This window comes from Eriocheir sinensis, chromosome 14 (genome assembly GCF_024679095.1).
Source record: "Eriocheir sinensis breed Jianghai 21 chromosome 14, ASM2467909v1, whole genome shotgun sequence".
Taxonomy (NCBI): Eukaryota; Metazoa; Arthropoda; class Malacostraca; order Decapoda; family Varunidae; genus Eriocheir; species Eriocheir sinensis.
In genome coordinates, this window is record NC_066522.1 from 4,612,594 (window position 1) to 4,631,139 (window position 18,546).

General features: G+C 39.2%; 1 protein-coding gene across 1 annotated transcript in view; it reads left to right on the forward strand.

Moving 5' to 3' along the window:
• Positions 1 to 18,546, forward strand: part of LOC126998347 (uncharacterized) — a 178,425-nt gene that overhangs the window by 121,666 nt on the left and 38,213 nt on the right. The window contains exons 6-17 of the mRNA XM_050859858.1: positions 1,814 to 1,957; positions 2,649 to 2,737; positions 2,931 to 3,135; positions 4,344 to 4,504; positions 8,783 to 8,888; positions 9,825 to 9,947; positions 10,879 to 11,081; positions 12,499 to 12,662; positions 13,862 to 13,950; positions 14,054 to 14,235; positions 14,464 to 14,568; positions 15,009 to 15,144. Coding sequence (XP_050715815.1) covers positions 1,814 to 1,957; positions 2,649 to 2,737; positions 2,931 to 3,135; positions 4,344 to 4,504; positions 8,783 to 8,888; positions 9,825 to 9,947; positions 10,879 to 11,081; positions 12,499 to 12,662; positions 13,862 to 13,950; positions 14,054 to 14,235; positions 14,464 to 14,568; positions 15,009 to 15,144 — 1,707 coding nt within the window. The remainder of the gene's footprint in view (positions 1 to 1,813; positions 1,958 to 2,648; positions 2,738 to 2,930; positions 3,136 to 4,343; positions 4,505 to 8,782; positions 8,889 to 9,824; positions 9,948 to 10,878; positions 11,082 to 12,498; positions 12,663 to 13,861; positions 13,951 to 14,053; positions 14,236 to 14,463; positions 14,569 to 15,008; positions 15,145 to 18,546) is intronic.

Below are 18,546 nucleotides of genomic sequence, written 5' to 3' on the forward strand. Positions count from 1 at the left end.
AATTATAGTTAGGAGCAATCAGGACCATCTAGAGAAGCATAGTTTAATTCATAACTCACAGCATGGGTTCACGAAAGGTAGGTCTCGCCTTACTAATCTGTTGTCCTTCTACACACTAAAGTAATTGAGGCGGTTGACCGAGACGAAAACTATGACATACTATATCTAGATTTCAGTAAAGCGTTCGACAAAGTCCCTCATCACTGGCTATTACTAAAATTACAGGCTCATGGCGTAGATAGGAAAGTCTTGAACTGGTTCAAAGCGTGGCTTAGTGATAGAAAGCAGAGAGTGCAAATCATTGGTAAAAAATATGAATGGGGCAGTGTTACGAGTGGAGTTCCACAAGGGTTGGTGCTGTGTCCGCTGCTTTTTATCATTTACATCAATGACTTGGACACAGGAGTTAGTAGTGATGTCAGTAAGTTCGCAGATGATACCAAGATCGGTAGAGTAATCCAGTCAGACCAGGATGCTAGTGTTCTCCAGGATGAGCTTGACAGATTATGATTGGGCAGGGAAGTGGCAAATGGAATTCAATGTAGGGAAGTGTAGTAGGTGTAGGTAGGAATAACCCCTCACATAATTACTCCTTAAATGACACTCCTCTAAGCAGGTCTGGGTGTGAGAGGGGCTTAGGAGTCTTAGTGAGCACGGACTGTTGTCCAAGGGCCCAATGCATTCAGACTAGGAATCATGCAAACAGGGTACTGGGTTTCACCTCGAGGAGCGTAAGCAATAGGAGCCCTGAGGTCATCCTCAAACTTTACTTAGTTTTAGTTAGACCTCACCTTGATTATGCAGTCCAGTTCTGGTCACCCTACTATAGAATGGATATCAAGATGTTAGAATCTGTACAGAGAAGGATGACAAAAATAATTCAAGGTGTGAAAAACTTGCCTTATGAGGATAGACTTCAGCATTTAAATCTACACTCTCTAGAAAGGCGAAGGTTGCGAGGAGACCTTATCAAAGTCTATAAATGGATGAAGGGCTTCAGTAAAGGGGAGGTCAATGGGGTTTTGGTTGTAAAAGAGCCAGGTAGGACATGTAGCAATGGTTTTAAGTTAGACAAATTCAGATTCAGCAAAGACATTGGCAAGAATTGGTTCGCCAATAGAGTAGTGGACGAATGGAACAGGCTTGGCAGTCATGTTGTGGGTGCTAATACCATAGATACATTCAAGAAGAGGTTGGATAAATTCATGGATAGTGAGGTAAGGTGGGGTTAGGATTACAGGAGCTGCCTTGTATAGGCCAACCATCTTCTTGTAGACTCCTTACATTCTTATGTTCTTATTTATTCTATTCTTCTTACTTTCCTTTTCTGCCTTCCATCATTATCTGTTCTGCCTTCTGGTGGTAAAATTATCATTATTATTGCTGTTATTATTATTATTATTATTATTATTATTATTATTATTATTATTATTATTATTATTACTATTATTATTATTGTTATTAAGAGAATATTGAGATAGATTCAATGATATAAATTATTATAATGTTTCCATATACATACTGTATTGAATATTATAAATACATACAAGCATACACAATTTTCAAAGTTTTCATACTATTTATTTATACTTTACATCTTTATATTTGTGAGGTTTGATGTGACATATTCCAGAAGTTGCGTTTTAACCATCAACATTTCAATTACAGCTATTCATTAGGGAATGTCTGCTCATTGTGTACGAATAAAGTAGGGCTAATTTTCATCCTTAACTGCCCCATAATCATACATCTTTGCAGCCATTGTTTGTAGCTCCATCTTCTAATTTTCATCTTTATCTGCTCCCGTGCACAGGTATGGGTCACGAGGAAGCAGGCCACCCACAACCTGGTGCGTCCCGGTGCCAGGTTCTACATCTGCTCACTCTCCACCACAACTGTTGTCTACAAGGGACAGCTCACCTCAGACCAGCTATGGACCTACTTCCTTGATCTCATGGTGGGTTTGTTATTGATTTTCATGAGGAGTTCCTACCTACATGGCATATAGTAGTCCTCATGTGAATGCCTGCCACAAAAGTCTACCAGTAATTTGATTTAATATGATTTCAAGCACAGGTATTTTTAGCTGCACCCTTTGTTTTTTTGTGTGTGTTTCTAGTTTGTTGAGAAGGTAAAGGTAGTAAAGTTGAGGACTTCCCCCAATCTGCACATGGCCTCAGTGCTCATCTCTGTCTCATTGACCCCTAAGCCTGTGGTTGGTAAGAACCCACTACTCTGGGACACAAGGCTAAATTGACATCCGTGATACCACAGTTTACCTTCCTCGGATACTCTTTTATTAATCAGACCTAAAAGAAAAAGAAAACCAGCTGGGTGAGGAGGACACCAGTAGACCCAGACCAGGATCAAACCCAAGCTCGTAGATTTATAGCTAGACATGCTGACCACTGCACCATGGAGGTGCAGCGAGCAGCTCTCTGATTCCTATATAACAGGAGCTTATGGGTGGAAATCTGATTGGAAAAAGAGGGCTCAAGTTATTTAGCATTCATACATAATATCAGTTTGGGTGGAGACTTGTGGGAAGCACTGATTATATAGCAAGACTGCAGCTTTCCTTTTAGCCACTGTTTGTTATTAGATCTGCTGCTCGAATTTGAAGTAAGATCAGATTTTCTTCCCTTCAGAGCCCAGACTTCTCCACCTACCTGGCACTTGTCCACACCAGATTCTCGACCAACACCTTCCCCTCCTGGGAGCGTTCACATCCCCTTAGGTAAGGTTGTCTTGTTGCACAGCTAAATAATCTTACAATGTTTAGTGTATACATTATGACTACATACTATTGTCTGTCATATAAACCAAGAAAGGAGAAATGTTTTGCAGATTCATAGAACATTTTCTCAAACATAGTCTTGTATCACATTCACCACCCTCACCTTGTCTCATACCTCCTTGCTTTCGTGAAGGCTGATGGCTCATAATGGTGAGATCAACACTCTTCGAGGAAATGTGAACCTGATGAAGGCCAGGGAGGGGGTGATGAAGAGCAAGGAATATGGGAGTGAGCTGAACAAGCTTTATCCTGTGGTGGAGCCCGGGTTGTCTGATTCTGGTGCCGTGGACTGCTGCCTTGAGTTCCTGGTGATGGCCGGTGGCCGCTCACTGCCAGAGGTTAGTTTTGATTTATTGATTCGTGTGTGTATTTTATATTCATGCAGTCATACCAGTCTTCTCAAGTACATTCCTAAAGTAAATATGTACATTGCCTTACACTTAGTTACTGGTAGCTATTTAGGAGGCTGTGAAATTTATGATTAAAATATAAGAAACCCCCGCCATTTGACAAGGTCACATATCACAGAAAGTTGTTGAATACGAAAATTTAAAATAGAAATTAAAAGATTATATGAAAACAGAAAGTATAGGCTCCTGGCCACTTGGTTTAGCTAAGAAAAAATCAATGAAAAAGGAAAAAAGCAGTTTCCTTGAATGTTTCTGGGAACCTCCTGGCATGGGTGTCCACATTACTATGTAAACAAATGTGCCGGTGGGTCCATCTGGATCCTGATACAGTGGAACCAGTCTTTGGGGTGGGGTGGGGATGGCATGTTGAAATCCAAATAAGAGTATTTGTTTACAAATATTGAAACAGTAATGTGTTGAATAATGAGTGGTCGAGTAACGAACTGTCAAATAACAAAATCAAAAAAAGGGTGTTTCCTGTAGTACTAACACATAACTGGATCTCCTTACTTCACAGAGGCACATAGTTTATAACCTATTAGGGATATATCATTCATTTGCCAAATTTACCCTGCATAAGAGTCTTTTCCACTCCTGATTATTTTTGGCCATTGCTAGGGCCGAACATTTTTGTTTGATTTGAAATTCATGTTGGTAAATTAGCTGGTTTGCCTCCTACAAACCTTCCATTTGTTATGATAAGCTCCTCCTAGTAAATCTTACCAACCACTGAGTGTGCATTGTGTGAAGGATGGTCATGATATAACTGTCTCCTTCATTAATATGATAATAATAATGATGATTAACCTAGTAAAAATATAGCTGAGGCCCTTACAGAAAGTCAATTTTCTAATAAAAACACTGGAAGGGTATAAGATATATATATATATATATATATATATATATATATATATATATATATATATATATATATATATATATATATATATATATATATATATATATATATATATATCCATCTATCTTTCAATCTATCTATCTACCCATCTATCTCTTTATCTATCTAACACTACATGTTTATTTATTTATTTGTACAATATAAACCATCACAGTTTAGTTTTTGTATATTGTTTCCTCCTGTAAGCTTTGCAACATCACTTGAAAATTCTTTGCAGGCCATCATGACTATGGTCCCTGAAGCCTGGCAGAATGACCAGCTGATGAACTCTGAGAAGAAGGATTTCTACCGTTGGTCAGCTTGTGCCATGGAACCCTGGGATGGCCCGGCACTTATGACCTTCACTGATGGTCGCTACATTGGAGCAATATTGGATAGGTGGGTATTATTCACCCCTGACCATAAATAAATTGTCCCTCCTCAATCATCTGACACACTTGCTCATGAGGAGTGAAGCAGTGAAGAAATCTCTCACTGTGATTAGCTGTAAGAAAGGTTGGTGTAACATGGGCTAGTGTCTGTTGTGCTTCAAGAAAATAATTTAAGGAACATGCAAAAGTTGGCATCTCTGTTTGTCCCTATCCTTGACTTGTGAATGTTCCCATGATGCCTGATTTTGTACAAGCTGAGGCATACAATTATTGCATTTTTGCTTTTAGATGCACAGTAGAATACAATACAATAAGAAGCTTCCATGAAGCTATAAGTTCTAAAATTATTTGTGTATGGCATGCTTTATGTTCTGGATGGCATGAAAGTTACCAATAAGCTGAAGCTTAAAATCAATTAATTTCATGATGTGATGCCATCCATAGTAGTTCTAAGTAATTATAACTCATGGCACATTTTATATAGTACTAATGTGTGTTTCACATTGAAAAGTCATCAAAGCTAACTGTGATGCAATAAATGACACTGAATTGGCATAAAGCACATCAATCTAGATCAGGATGGGTTATGCTTTCTGTTGTTTTACTCATTGTTGAATCATTACTGGCTCAGGGTGTCAAACCCAAAATTACATGTTGTGCAGAATATAAAGTAAAAATGCAGCTTTTCATGTCTTTGCATTCTAGTAAGTCATTTACACCATTTGCTTGATATTCTCAATGATTCTTAAGTATTCACCATTATTTTAAGTAAGTGAGGAAGCTTTACTGTTCCTGGTAATGGATGGAGCTACACATTTAGCACATGCAAAACACATCATTGCATTCTGAAACTATAACTTTTATCACATTTGATCTCGGGACCTTAAGTGATGGTAAATTATATTATTAGGAACAGTATCCCATGAATAACCTAAGTATATCTAATGCTAGTCTAATTATGCTCATCATACTGTAAGAAATGTATATCACATATAAAGAAAAATAGGAAAATAGAAAGAATTCAGAGAGCATCAGCAGAAATGGTGCCAAGATTGAGAGATATGACATATGAGAAGAGATTGGAAAAATTGTGTTGCAAACCTTGGGGAAGAGGAGAGTAGATCTGACTGCAGTGCAGCCTTCAGGGTGACAGAGAAAATGAAAGTGATCGACAAGGATGACTTGTCTACATGGTACACTAGAAATACAAAAGGTCACAGTAAGGAATGATGGAAGACAAGATTCCTGAAGGTTGTCAAGACAGATTTTCTCATAGATGTATTAGCATCTGGAATGACCTTGAGAAGATAGTTCCTGCCAAAAACATTCCATAAATATTTCAAATTAATCTCTATACCATGATATTTGGAGACGGGACCCTACAAGTGTAGCTCACCTTTTGTTTAATGAAAATAGGTAAATACACACACACACACACACATGCACACATGTTGCGTTGTTGCACAGTATGGCAAAAAAAATCGTTCCAGAGCTGGAGGGATTGACATATGGAAAAAAGGTTAAAGGAAATGGACCTACCAACACTGGAAGAAAGAAGAGAAAGGGGAGACCTAATACAAATTTATAAATTATTGATTAGAATGGAAGAAGTAATAATGAGTTACTACTAAGAGAAGGAGTAAACACCAGGAACACAAGAGGACACAGTAAAAAATTAAGGAAGGGAAGATGCTTGAGAGACAAAGAAATATAGCTTCCCGTAAAGAAATATAGAGGTTTGGAACAGACTAAGTGAGGATGTAGTATCGGCGAAGAGTGTGCAAAACTTTAAGGAAAAATTGGACAAATACAGATATGGAGACGGGACCACACGAGCCTAAGCCCAGGCCCTGTGAAACTACAACTAGGTAAATACACACACAGTAACCACTTCTGTGGTGAAGTGGATAAGGAATTATTGCTACTCTGGTTTGTTGCTTGCTCAAGCTAAAAAAAAAAATTATGATAAGGAATGGTTACTGTCCCTTCTGGAGCAAAGGGAATGGGTGTGATGTGCGAGGCCCTAGCTTTGCTCTAAGATGGCTAATGAGCCCCACAACTTTCTCCAGGAGGGTACTGGCTGGCAGTCAACAGTCTAGCATGGTGTCAGATTGTGAGTTAATAAATATACACACACACACACACACACACACACACACACACACACACACACACAAAGGAACCTGTTTGAGTGACTTGAAGAAGCATAGTTTTTCACATACAAGTATTAACACCTGGAACAGCTTGCAGGAAGAGGTGGTGGAGGCGAGCAGTGTCCATCAAATGAAGGAAAGGCTGGATGAATGTAGATATGGAGACGGGATTATTAGAGCTTAGCTCGGGCCCGGTAGACTAGAAATAGGTAAATACACACACACACACACACACACACACACACACACACACACACACACACACACACACACACACACACACACACACACACACACACACACACACACAATATGGAAGAAGTAGATAACGAGAAATTGCTACTAAGAGAAGAACCTTCCAGCAGGAATACTAGAGGACATAGTAAAAAGTTAAGGAAGGGAAGATGCTCAAGAGACATAAAGAAATATAGCTTCCCACAAAGAAATATGAAGGTTTGGAACAGATTAAGTGAAGAAATAGTATCGGCGAAGAGTATGCAAAGATTCAAGGAAAAGTTGGATAATTATTGATACGGAGACGGGACCACACGAGCGTAAGCCCAGGCCCTGTAAAATTACAACTAGGTAAATACAACTAGGTAAATACACACACACACACACACACACACACACACACACACACACACACACACACACACACACACACACACACATAAACAAGTTATTTGGAGAAACCTACAGGATGATGCAAAACACAAGGGGATCATTCCACTATATGGACAAAGAAATGATGAAGAAAATAATAACAACACTGATACGACCAAAATTAGAATATGCTGCAGTTGTGTGGTCGCCTCACAAAAAGGATATCAGAAGGTTGGAAAGGATACAGAGAAGTGCAATTAAAATGGTCCCAGAACTCTTGAATATGACGTATGAAGACAGATTGAGGGAGATGGACTTGACGACACTGGAACAAAGAAAGGAGAGAGGAAATCTGATCACGCTATTTAAGTTGGTAAATAAGTTTGATGAGGTGGATAGAGATGATCTCTTCTCAACTGCGAGAACACAGGGGCTGAGAGGACATGGAAAGAAACCTAATAAAGGAATCTGTTTGAGTGACTTGAAAAAGTATAGTTTTCCACATAGAAGTATTAACACATTGAACAGCTTGCGGGAGGAGGTGGTGGAGGTGAGCAGTGTCCATCAAATGAATGAAAGGCTAGATGAATGTAAATATGGAGATGGGACTATTAGAGCTTAGCTCGGGCCCAGTAGACTACAAATAGGTAAATACACACACACACACACACACACACACACACACACACACACACACACACACACACACATATTCAGATGTTAAGCAAATAGTAAGGTTTAGATCAAGCATGGATCTCTCAAAGTGTGAATTCAATTGTACACATCATCCAGATCATCTTCTGAAGGGAACTTGTTCATTATCTGATAATTTATTGTATTAAATTGTGCAGTTATTTTATTAGAAAACTTTATTTTAAAGCAGTTGTGTTATAAGAAAATTTAATTTGGAAGTCCTTGTTATTTGTAGCCAGTGGGGATATGTTGGTTTGGTTCACTTGCACTCAGCAAGGGACTTTAGTTTCTAATTGGACCTTCCCATGCACAGCACTGCTTTTTTATGCTAAGTTGATTAATTGCTTCCTCTCCACCCATCCATACATCTACACTTTTCTTAATTTTTCTATTCCAATTTATTTTACATTGATAACTCCAAAAATTAACTCTGTAACACTCAGTAACTCTGCTTATTTCTTGACCCTCCGAAGGATCCTAAGAATTTCTTGAAATAAAACTTTTTTTTCTTATTTCTCAATCTCATGTGCATTTTTCTTGAAGATTTCCTTAAGCTTGAATGCATGAAAATCTGTGTTTCAAAATCCTATGTACAACATAGAACACAAAACTTGTGGACTGTGAATGGCAGAGAATGACTGATTTTGAAGAAATGACTCTTCAAAGTTCTCAGGATTCTGCTGGACAAGTGTGTGCAAGATGCTGAAAGAATCTTAGATGTCTTTAAGCACAAAAATATTCTGCGCTCTTTGGATGGATCTTGTTCTGATCACCTCTTCAAGATGCTGACAGCAGAGCACTAACAGCCTCGTTTCAAACTCTCCCTTCGACAGGAATGGTCTGCGTCCTTCTCGCTATTACGTCACCAAAGACCGAGTGCTGGTGATGGCTTCAGAAGTGGGCGTATATGACACAGAGCCCGAGAATATTCTGCAGAAGGTAACCAGAGCCATCATCAGCCCGCCAGCTGTTAGGCAGTGAGCAGACTGTCAAGCTGTGCAGACGGCTGGTTGGGGGTGCCGATTTCCACTCACTCAATCTTCATTAACAATCATGTCATAATTCACATCATCATTTCAGGACGTGATCAAGAACATAGTCATGTTTTCATAGATCGCAGCAGCTGAACATTCATTATCACATTCACCTCACTGACACACAATTAGCAGCTAGTGTTGAGATGACGTCATGAGACGAAGGCTGAGGTGCCGTGTCTGTGATGGGCCAGACCTTGCGAAGAATCATGCAGTGCTCACTATTTCATAGTGCACTTGTTGTTGATTAGTGCATAAATAGGCTAAACATGGCAAATATGTAACTGGTATGATTTTCACGAGGTCTCCCATTGCCAACCCAAAGGTAAGTTGTATCAGGTAAGAGGACCAAGAGGATCTGCACATTTTAGCACACCATACTGTTCATTCTCAAATAAAAGTAAAACTCCTATGCTTATCTTCTTATAGACTTATTTTATTTTTTGTAAATGAACCCTAGCACCTCCACTACTTCACCTACTCTGCAAAGATAAAAACTTCCCCAGATTATACATTTTCAGCTTTACAGGTCCGGATGAGGCTGGAGAGGAGAGGCTTTGGCTTCTACATTGCACATGTGGCTGTTGTTTTGCTTCTCGTACACCGACTTGACTCAGGCACAATGTTTTGCTGATAATCTTTTTGTTTTACATTTATATCTACTTTTTCAATGTATTGCATGCATAGAACACTTTCTGCTTTGAGGGCAAACATGTGGAGACCAACATGTTTGCCTGTCAGCTGTGGTAACCTTGTCCAAGGATACAACATTGTGCCTGTCTCAGTATTGATGGAAATTTGCAAGACATCTTTGCTCAGTTTTCAAAATTGTTTCTTGCAGGGCCGCCTGAAACCTGGGCGCATGTTGTTGGTTGATACCCATGAGAAGATTGTGACCAAAGATGAGGAACTTAAGCTGCAGATTGCCAGATCAAGACCCCATTCAGTGTGGATCAAAGAACAGGTTGGTAATTATTTGTTGCTTACTATTGCAAAAGGAAAATGTTCCTGAATACATATAGGTAAATTTCTTTATACTGCTTATTAATACATCTACCTTTATATTTACTGCTTTCAATGAATTTGTCTACATTGACACCTGCTTCTTAGAACTCAGTGGAGACTTTGCTTTCTCCTGCCCATACACTGCATCCTTGCAGACTACTGTTTTCTGTCTCTTGAACTTCTCTATTTCTTAAGCCTATATGGTCTCTGTCCTTGAATGCTATTTGCAGTTTGTTTGCAATGACCAACTGCTTGGGTTTTAACATCTCTAAAATTGTATTTGATATCCTATCGGGATTCTCTTCAATTTGTTCACTTATTTTTCTTCTGGCTTAAGCTGTGCATTTTGTCAATATATGTTTGGTGCCTGCTTCAGTGTTTGAAAGAAGGCATGAAAACTTGAAAGCCTAAATTCAAAGCTTAGTGTCATCATTTGAATTTCAGATTCACTGCATTCATACAATAATTTTTTTCTCTTTTTCCATGCTTCATTGGATCAGATGGTAAGAGTAAATTTTCACTGTATGTCTTTGAATAATATTTAGTTTTTTTGTGGAGTGACTGAAAGATTCGGCTTAAAATAAGCAAGTTTAGTATGTAGTGAGAGAGGAGCTTGTCCATGAGAAATGTAGTGAGTCAGTATCTTACATGCACTTTGTACCCTACTGTAACTTATGCCTGCCACATCTTGTCTGCAAGTAGTATTGAATTAAATATAATTGGATGTTATAGTCTTCTATTTCCTTGACGTTTGCCATGTAGCTGATTATCTTTTAGAGTTTATGACATCATACCGATTCCTTTGAGTCTTATGCATCAAAAATGTCAATACAAGCATAAAATTTCAAGGTTTCCTTGGATCAGATATTGGAACTTGCATTTCATCTCAGATCACCTTAGAGGAGTTGTATGCTGCCCATGAAGGGAACCTTCCACCAGAGTCCCCTGTTGCTAATGGTCACATTAATGGACTCAATGGAGAACAAGAACAGGCTGCCGTGGTGCGCACATTTGGCGGTGACCGTCGGCTGCTGATGAATGGATACACTATTGAGACTCTTAACATGCTGCTGCTACCCATGGTCACCACAAAGTTAGTATTCCCAAGCCTTTCTTTAAAGTTTAGCACTCACATCATTCATTCAGCTGCAGTATCCTTGAGTGAAGTACTTGATTACTGGTTCCCTATAATATGATCATTTGATATACAGTTTATGTCATGTGACTAAGATTTAAATGCAATTAGCCTGTTCACAGTAGAACATGGTGATTCTAATCATTTATGTAATGAGGGTTTTTATCAAATAACATGCCAGTAGGCTTTCTTGAGGGGCCTCATGGACAGCCCCAGCTCATTAGTGGCACAGGCTAATTTTATTTATAGTTGCTGCCGTGATGTATTACTCTTGTTTGGCCCATGCTGCCCCTCAGTGCTCCTCTTGACCAAAGTTGCTTAAGTTAAGGTTGACTGAAGATCCAGACAGCATGTGGGTGATCTTTCTCTACTTGGCGATGACTTGAAAAATCAGCGCGTTTCGGTGGGACTCAAACCTAGTCGCTAGGTCACGCTAGGTCCTTGGGCTCACCATTCCCGCATGCTAACCACTCAGCCACCGCCTCCCCAAATCTTGCATTGCTATTCCAATCAGTGTCGAATTCTCTTTACTAATTGGCATTGAAAATAGCTGAGTCACCCCCTCTGCCCCTTAAAGTTAAGAGGAAATTAAAATATTGATGTTAATAGGCATCTACACACCCTACTGCAAACAGGCCAATATTTTGTTGTGATTATATATGTTGGCTTTGCTCACAAGCACTTTGTAACTGCTGATCACAGATTTTTACTGATACAGCTCCTTGTTATCCCTCACTAAGGAGAGTTCCAACATGAGTCATTAGATCTAGTGGGGCAGAGTGGAGTTTAGATATTTAGAAAGTTTTGCAGTACGTATTTCTAAAAAAAACATTACGAGTATTCAGTCTGAAAAATTTGTGATTATATAACATGCTACATTAGAAAGCTGTGAAATAGACTAAACATTCTGATAATACAAAAGACACTGAATATTTATGGGAAGAGATATGTATTCCTTCCATTTGCCATGCCGAGTAAGTCAATTATCGTAACGTGTTTTCCCATTAAAAAAAGTAAATTGAAAATAGAAGTAGAAGAGGTGAACAACTTCAGACATGCTGGTTTAAGCTGTTGTTTCAGGTAAAACACATTTTGGCAATACACAAAACACTGAATGCTTGCATGAAAAAGCATTGATTCTTCCAATGCAATCATAGAGGAAGCCAGTTTAAATCAGATTACACTTCTAGCCTTGGTTAAAACCATTTATGTATTATTAATGCTTGCCAACTTTTCTTAAGAAATCTTTCATATTAGGCACTTTGTATATATAAAAGCTTTGGCTCATTCAGTTCAATGTTTATATTTCACATTTCTTTTATTAAAACTTGGTGCACCATTGTAATTATAAAATTATAATTGATTTAAATTTCAGGAAAGAAGCCCTAGGCTCCATGGGAAATGATGCCCCATTGGCCTGTCTGTCACAGTTCCAACCTCTCATTTATGACTACTTCAAGCAACTATTTGCCCAAGTGACAAACCCACCAATTGATCCATTCAGAGAGAAAATTGTCATGTCACTTGCTTGTCCCATTGGTAAGATAATGTTGAAACTAGTTGATCTGTTATAGCTTTGATTGAAACTAGTATTTGCTGAGGTCTATGAATTGATTGTTTCATGGTTTGCCAAAATTTTCATGAAACAAAACTGGAATAATTGTAGTATTGACTGGATTCTAAGAATCCGTCACTGGGACGGTGATTTTCTGTCTCATAACCTGCCTGTAGAATTATCTTCTTTGGGCCATACAGTGTGACTGTTTAAGGGATTCTTTCATGAGACCTGCACAGTATTTATGAATTTATTTAAGAAATATTTTTTATGTTAAGAAAAAATAGGACTTCTTGCTAGGGCATGAGCAGCTAGTAAAAATTTAATCAACCACAGACTTTTACCATGATTGACAATGTTAGGTTACTGCTGTTGTGCAAAATTTGAGTCATTCATTGAAATTATTTTCATTTAGGCTTTTATTTTTATTCCAGATACAAACAAGAAATTGTTATTCAAAATAGACTGATAGCGATTAACAAAACTATTTTTTAATAGTTCACAAATACACAATTGCTCGTCTTGGGAGCCTTTCCACATCAGAGGGCTTGATGGTTCCTTTAACTTCCATTATGTATTTTTTTTATAAATGCAGTTGATTTTATGTGCACTTTTTAACAGTTAAGTATGTTTTATCTTAACACTTAAAGCGCGGGCTAGATTTTGCCGCGCCTGGCCTGCCATGTGGGCATATTCACTCAAAAACACACCTCACTTCAACCTCAAGTATCTTCTCTCTTACTGAGCTAACGTTGCTGAATGAGGTATCATTGTAAAGTCCTTTTCCTTAGCTGTCCTTTGACGTTAATTTGAACACCGTATAAGCATTAGTAGAACGAGTACAGAGTTATGAAGTAGGAACTATGAAAACATATTATTATAGACAGATACCCACCTCTATTGTTCTTATTTTCTATTATATAGCAATAAAAAGCATGACTTTTTTACAGCTTCTGTGTACCATACCCATATGAAGCTCAAAAACGGCATGCTTACTGTACTTGACGACAAACTAATCAAATCTGGCGGCGCGTTCATTAAAAAAATGCCATGTCCACTATTGTGGACACCCGCGCTACGAGCCCACGCTCCGGCTGTCCATTATTGTGGACACCTGCGCTTTAAGGGTTAAGAGCATGTCATTTTAGGAATAAGAGTCTAATGCTTATAATGGCCTCTACAGGGCCCCAGGCAAATATCTTGGAACCAAGTCCTGAACAGTGCCACCGGATCTTCTTGGAAAACCCCATGCTATCTATACAAGACCTGGAAGTGAGTTTCACCTGGTATTTACATTAGTGTTTTTCGTCCTTTTATACATGAGTTTTGTAGTAATAGATTTTGAGCAATCGATCTTACTTGAGTTTTCTACCAGGTGATTAAGGCCACCAAACACCGTGGCTGGCATACCCATGTCGTGGACATCACCTACCCAGTGAGTGAGGGTGTGCAGGGCCTGCTGCCTGCATTGGACCGCATTGCTGATGAATGTTGTCAAGCAGCCAGGGATGGTTACCAGATGTTGGTGCTCTCAGACCGCAAGGCTGGTCCTGAGAGGTAAAGATTTTTGCATCTTTTAGAATACAGCTACTGGGCAACCAACAAAATTGTGCATATATAAAATATGCAGACTCACCATTACTGAAATACTGCATATGTTTGTGTTTGCATGTTTAGAATTCCACTGGCTACAAGAAATATAGATTTTTGTGATTTTGTTTATTTTTCATATTTTTTTAAAAAGCTGGACATCTCCATACAAATTTCTCATTATATTTTGTGCAGGCTGCCAGTGAGCACCCTGATGGCCTTGGGTGCCACACACCACCACCTGATTGAGGAGCGGCAGCGCATGAAGGTTGGCCTCATCCTGGAGACTGGGGAGGCAAGGTGAAAATGTTTTTATTTTATTTATATAGATGAACGTATTCAAAACAACTTAAACCCTTTCAATACGTGACGCAGACATCGGCGTCACAGTATGGAAAGGGTTAAAAGGAAATGGAAGAGGATTAATCCTCTTCTAAACCTCTTAATCCTCTTTCATTTCCTCTTAATCCTCTTCTAAACCTCTTAAGAGGAAATGGAAGAGGATTAAGAGGTTTAGAAGAGGATTAATCCTCTTCCATTTCCTCTTAACCATTTCCATACTGTGACGCTGACATCTGCATCACCGTATTGAAAGGGTTTATATAAATTATGATCTATTCAAACATAGAAAGTAAAGTAATGTCATCCCTCTAACTTAGATGATCACATCAAGAGTAAACATTTCAAATGTGTACATGGTGATGATGTAATTGTTGCTACATTTTTCACTTGGCTCACAGGGAGGTGCACCACATGTGTGTCCTGCTTGGTTATGGTGCTGATGCCATCTGCCCTTACCTGGTGTTTGAGACCATGAGCACCTTGAAGGCTGAGGGAGTCATCGATGCCTCACTTTCGGACAAAGAAATTTTCAAGGTTAGTTATTTACATACGCTCACTACCAAAATTAAATGTAGGTACTCATCATCTTCATCATCATCAACACAATGATCCCCTTTCTTGCAGAGGCAGCATAGGTGATCAGAAAAGGTCATACGTTCATATTACAAGGGTTTGGGTTACAAGAGTTGCAGGAATCCATTCTGTAATTTTAATCTTCCATAATATAGCAGTTGCCTTGTACAACTAGAAAATACTGTATTCTTAATTCTTATATTTTTGTAACTTCAGATGGTTATTTTGAGCACCTCGACTATGATTACTTGGGTAAAATTATTGTCCCATCACCTCTACAATTATGTTTTATCTTGCAAGATGGTGCAGTTTCTGGATATTTTTTCAATACAAATAGGCTTCACAGACAGAGTCTGGAATAAGTCTGAAAATGAATATGAATAAAACAAAGATAATGTTCAGTAATCAGTGGCCAGGACAACACACAATGATTGGGATTGAAACATATGAAAGTTATTATGGTACACCTAGTAAGGTCACTATTGTATTTCGCGGTGTATAACGCGCACCTTTTTCACATAAAAAATGCCTGAAAGTTTACCCCCGCACGCTATACGCTGAAGGTACATTTTTTTTAATTTTTTTTTTTTTTTTTTTTTATTTCTTCTTGGGGGTGTTTTAAGGGTCTTTTTTTTGTCTTGTCCAATAACAACTGCAAACTTACCTTTATTATTGTTTATGATGCTTCGTAGTCCATAGCTGTCTTATAATACGTTACCATAGAATACAGGGCGATCAAATAACTACTATACAAAAATGAAATCAGTGGAGGATCGCCCATGCCTTGTTGTTATCCTGCTTTTCCGTCGGACACCGACACGACCCGGCCGCCATTTTCATTGTTTTGTATGACTAAGGAACACTGTTGCCAATTCGAGAAGTATAAGCTACATAAAAAATCATATTGATAAAAAAATATCCATGTGTTCATTATTAATATTAGTGAGAATTATGGGGTAAATATGATATCAGAAACTGTACATCATGAGTCTTGTACGAGGAGTTATTTCGCGCAACACCAGTCCGGTCGCCATTTGCATTGTTTGAAAACCACACAACCGCACCCATACAACAAACCGCTGCATGCCACGTGTCACCAGAACCATGTGAATTGTGTCTTGCCTAGTTGTCTGTCATAACCTACGAGTGATAGTGAGGATAATATGCTAATTATGATATCAGAAGCGCTGCATCATCAGTATGTACGAGGAGATATTTCGCGCAACACCAGCCCGGCCACTATTTGCATTGTTTGAAAACCACACAACCACATCCACACAACAAACAGCTGTATGCTGCGTGTCACCAGAACCGTGTGAATTGTGTCTTGCCTAGTTGTCTGTCATAACCTACGAGTGATGGTGAGAATAATATGCTAATTATATCAGAAGCTGTGCATCATCAGTATGTACGGGGATGTATTTCTCACAACACCAGCCTTACCGCCATTTTCGTTGCTTTACTCAAGGACACTTGTCAATTCAAGCAGTACAGGTTACACCAAAAATATACAGTACCCTCTCGAGTTTCGCGATCCTCGAGTTTAGCGCTTGGTCCTAAATTCTTACCATCACGACTTTCGCGCATTATCACCATGAGTTTCGCGCTCCTTTGACAAGTTCGGGTCACGTCTACCTACCGTCGGCATCATGCGTGCTGCCTTAAAAGGCGGTGTCCAACCATTGGGACTATGGACAACCGTGGTTGCCCGTATGCCCAACCGGGAGCGAGTTGTTGGTTGTCCGTATGAATGGAAAATGGTTGTGGGTACGAGCGTGGGTACCTCACGGCTGTATGTAAACAAACGGACGACGGCAGTGGCTGAGGAGTGAGGAGCAGTGGAAGATGGATCACCAAGACTTTGCTTACTACTTGATTAACAAGATAAGAGAACACCCCGTTCTGGGGAATCACAGTCCAAAAAACTTTTTTCTCGAGTCTATGAAAATTGTAGATCTCCAAGTGATGTTTTCCTCTTCTTCTTCTTTTGACCTGTAATGCATGGCAGCGACGGTGAAAAGTAACAGTGGAAAATAGCAAAAGGGCATAGAAAACCAAAGTCAGGGAAAGAAAAGAACAGAAAAACACCTAAGTTCTGGGTGAAGTGTATAAGTGCGCACTGTGAAGTAAATAAGGGCCGCTTTCACAGTCGTTTTGTTTGTTTTGATTGTTGCCAATGGCGGCGATCGACGCTATAGTTTTCCACGTGAAATTGTCCTATGGGGTAGTGGTGGCTGCAGAGAAAGCAACAGGTGTTGAGAGTGTGTGGTAAGGTGCGGGGCGAGGCTAACCCCGCAGCCGCCATGAGGTGCCGTTGTAAAGACAATACCTCCGACACCATTACATCACTACCCATCGGCCAGTTTCACGTGGAAATACTATAGCGGTGATCGCCGCCATTGGTAACGATCAATACAAACAAAATGACTGTGAAGGCAGCCCTAAGTGCATGTTGTGAAGTATAAAAGTGTGGAGAAGGAGGACCTAAGAAGCGATACAAAGCATTACAGGTCAAAAGAAGAAAAAGGAGGTCCACTACACTGGCCGGTGTTGCAAGAAACATCTTCCCGCTGAAATTAGTCATTCTGCTGTCCACCACGCATGTGAGCTGTGGGAATACACAGCATTAAAAGTGTTAATTTGCCTGGATTTGTTCTTTTTTGTCCGCTTGTGGTCTTTGTGAGCGGTGAGGGAAATATGGAAGCAGTAAGCAAGTTGAACCTCATTGCGAGCTATTTTGTGATTGCAGCGGCAGTTTACGTTCAATAGGCATTGAAAAGTCAATCATGATGTTAGTGATTTGATGATATGTAACAGAAAGAGTTAGCAGATTATACCATAACAGAAGACTACCAGAAGCTATAGGTTTGTCCAACTGTACCACGGGTGACCGCGAGCGACCGCCCTTACTTTAGTAGACGATACCACGTGGATCACAAGCGTGTATTCAGAACTGCCAGCCAATTGTAAGGCAGCCGCCTTCATCTGCGGCTTCAGAACGACCTGTTCTCACTTTGCATTTTCTGCCTATTACCAAGATACGTATTTTGAGATAACAAGAGAGTTAAGTCGAAAAAAATTGTGATAACAAGAGTCAAGTCAAAAAAAAAAAAAATTTTCCACGGGCCGGAACCAATAAGCGCTTTTTCATATATTTCAATACCTCGAGTTTCGCGATCCTCGAGTTTAGCGCTATACCTTCGGAATGAAGCAAGTGCGAAACTCAAGAGGGTACTGTATAAATTTCGGGAATCTGTACATCGTCAATGTTCTTTAACTGCACATATTTCTGAGCGTTTTAAGAACGATTTATTTATTTATTTATTTATTTATTTATTTATTTTCAAAAATTGTGAACTTAAA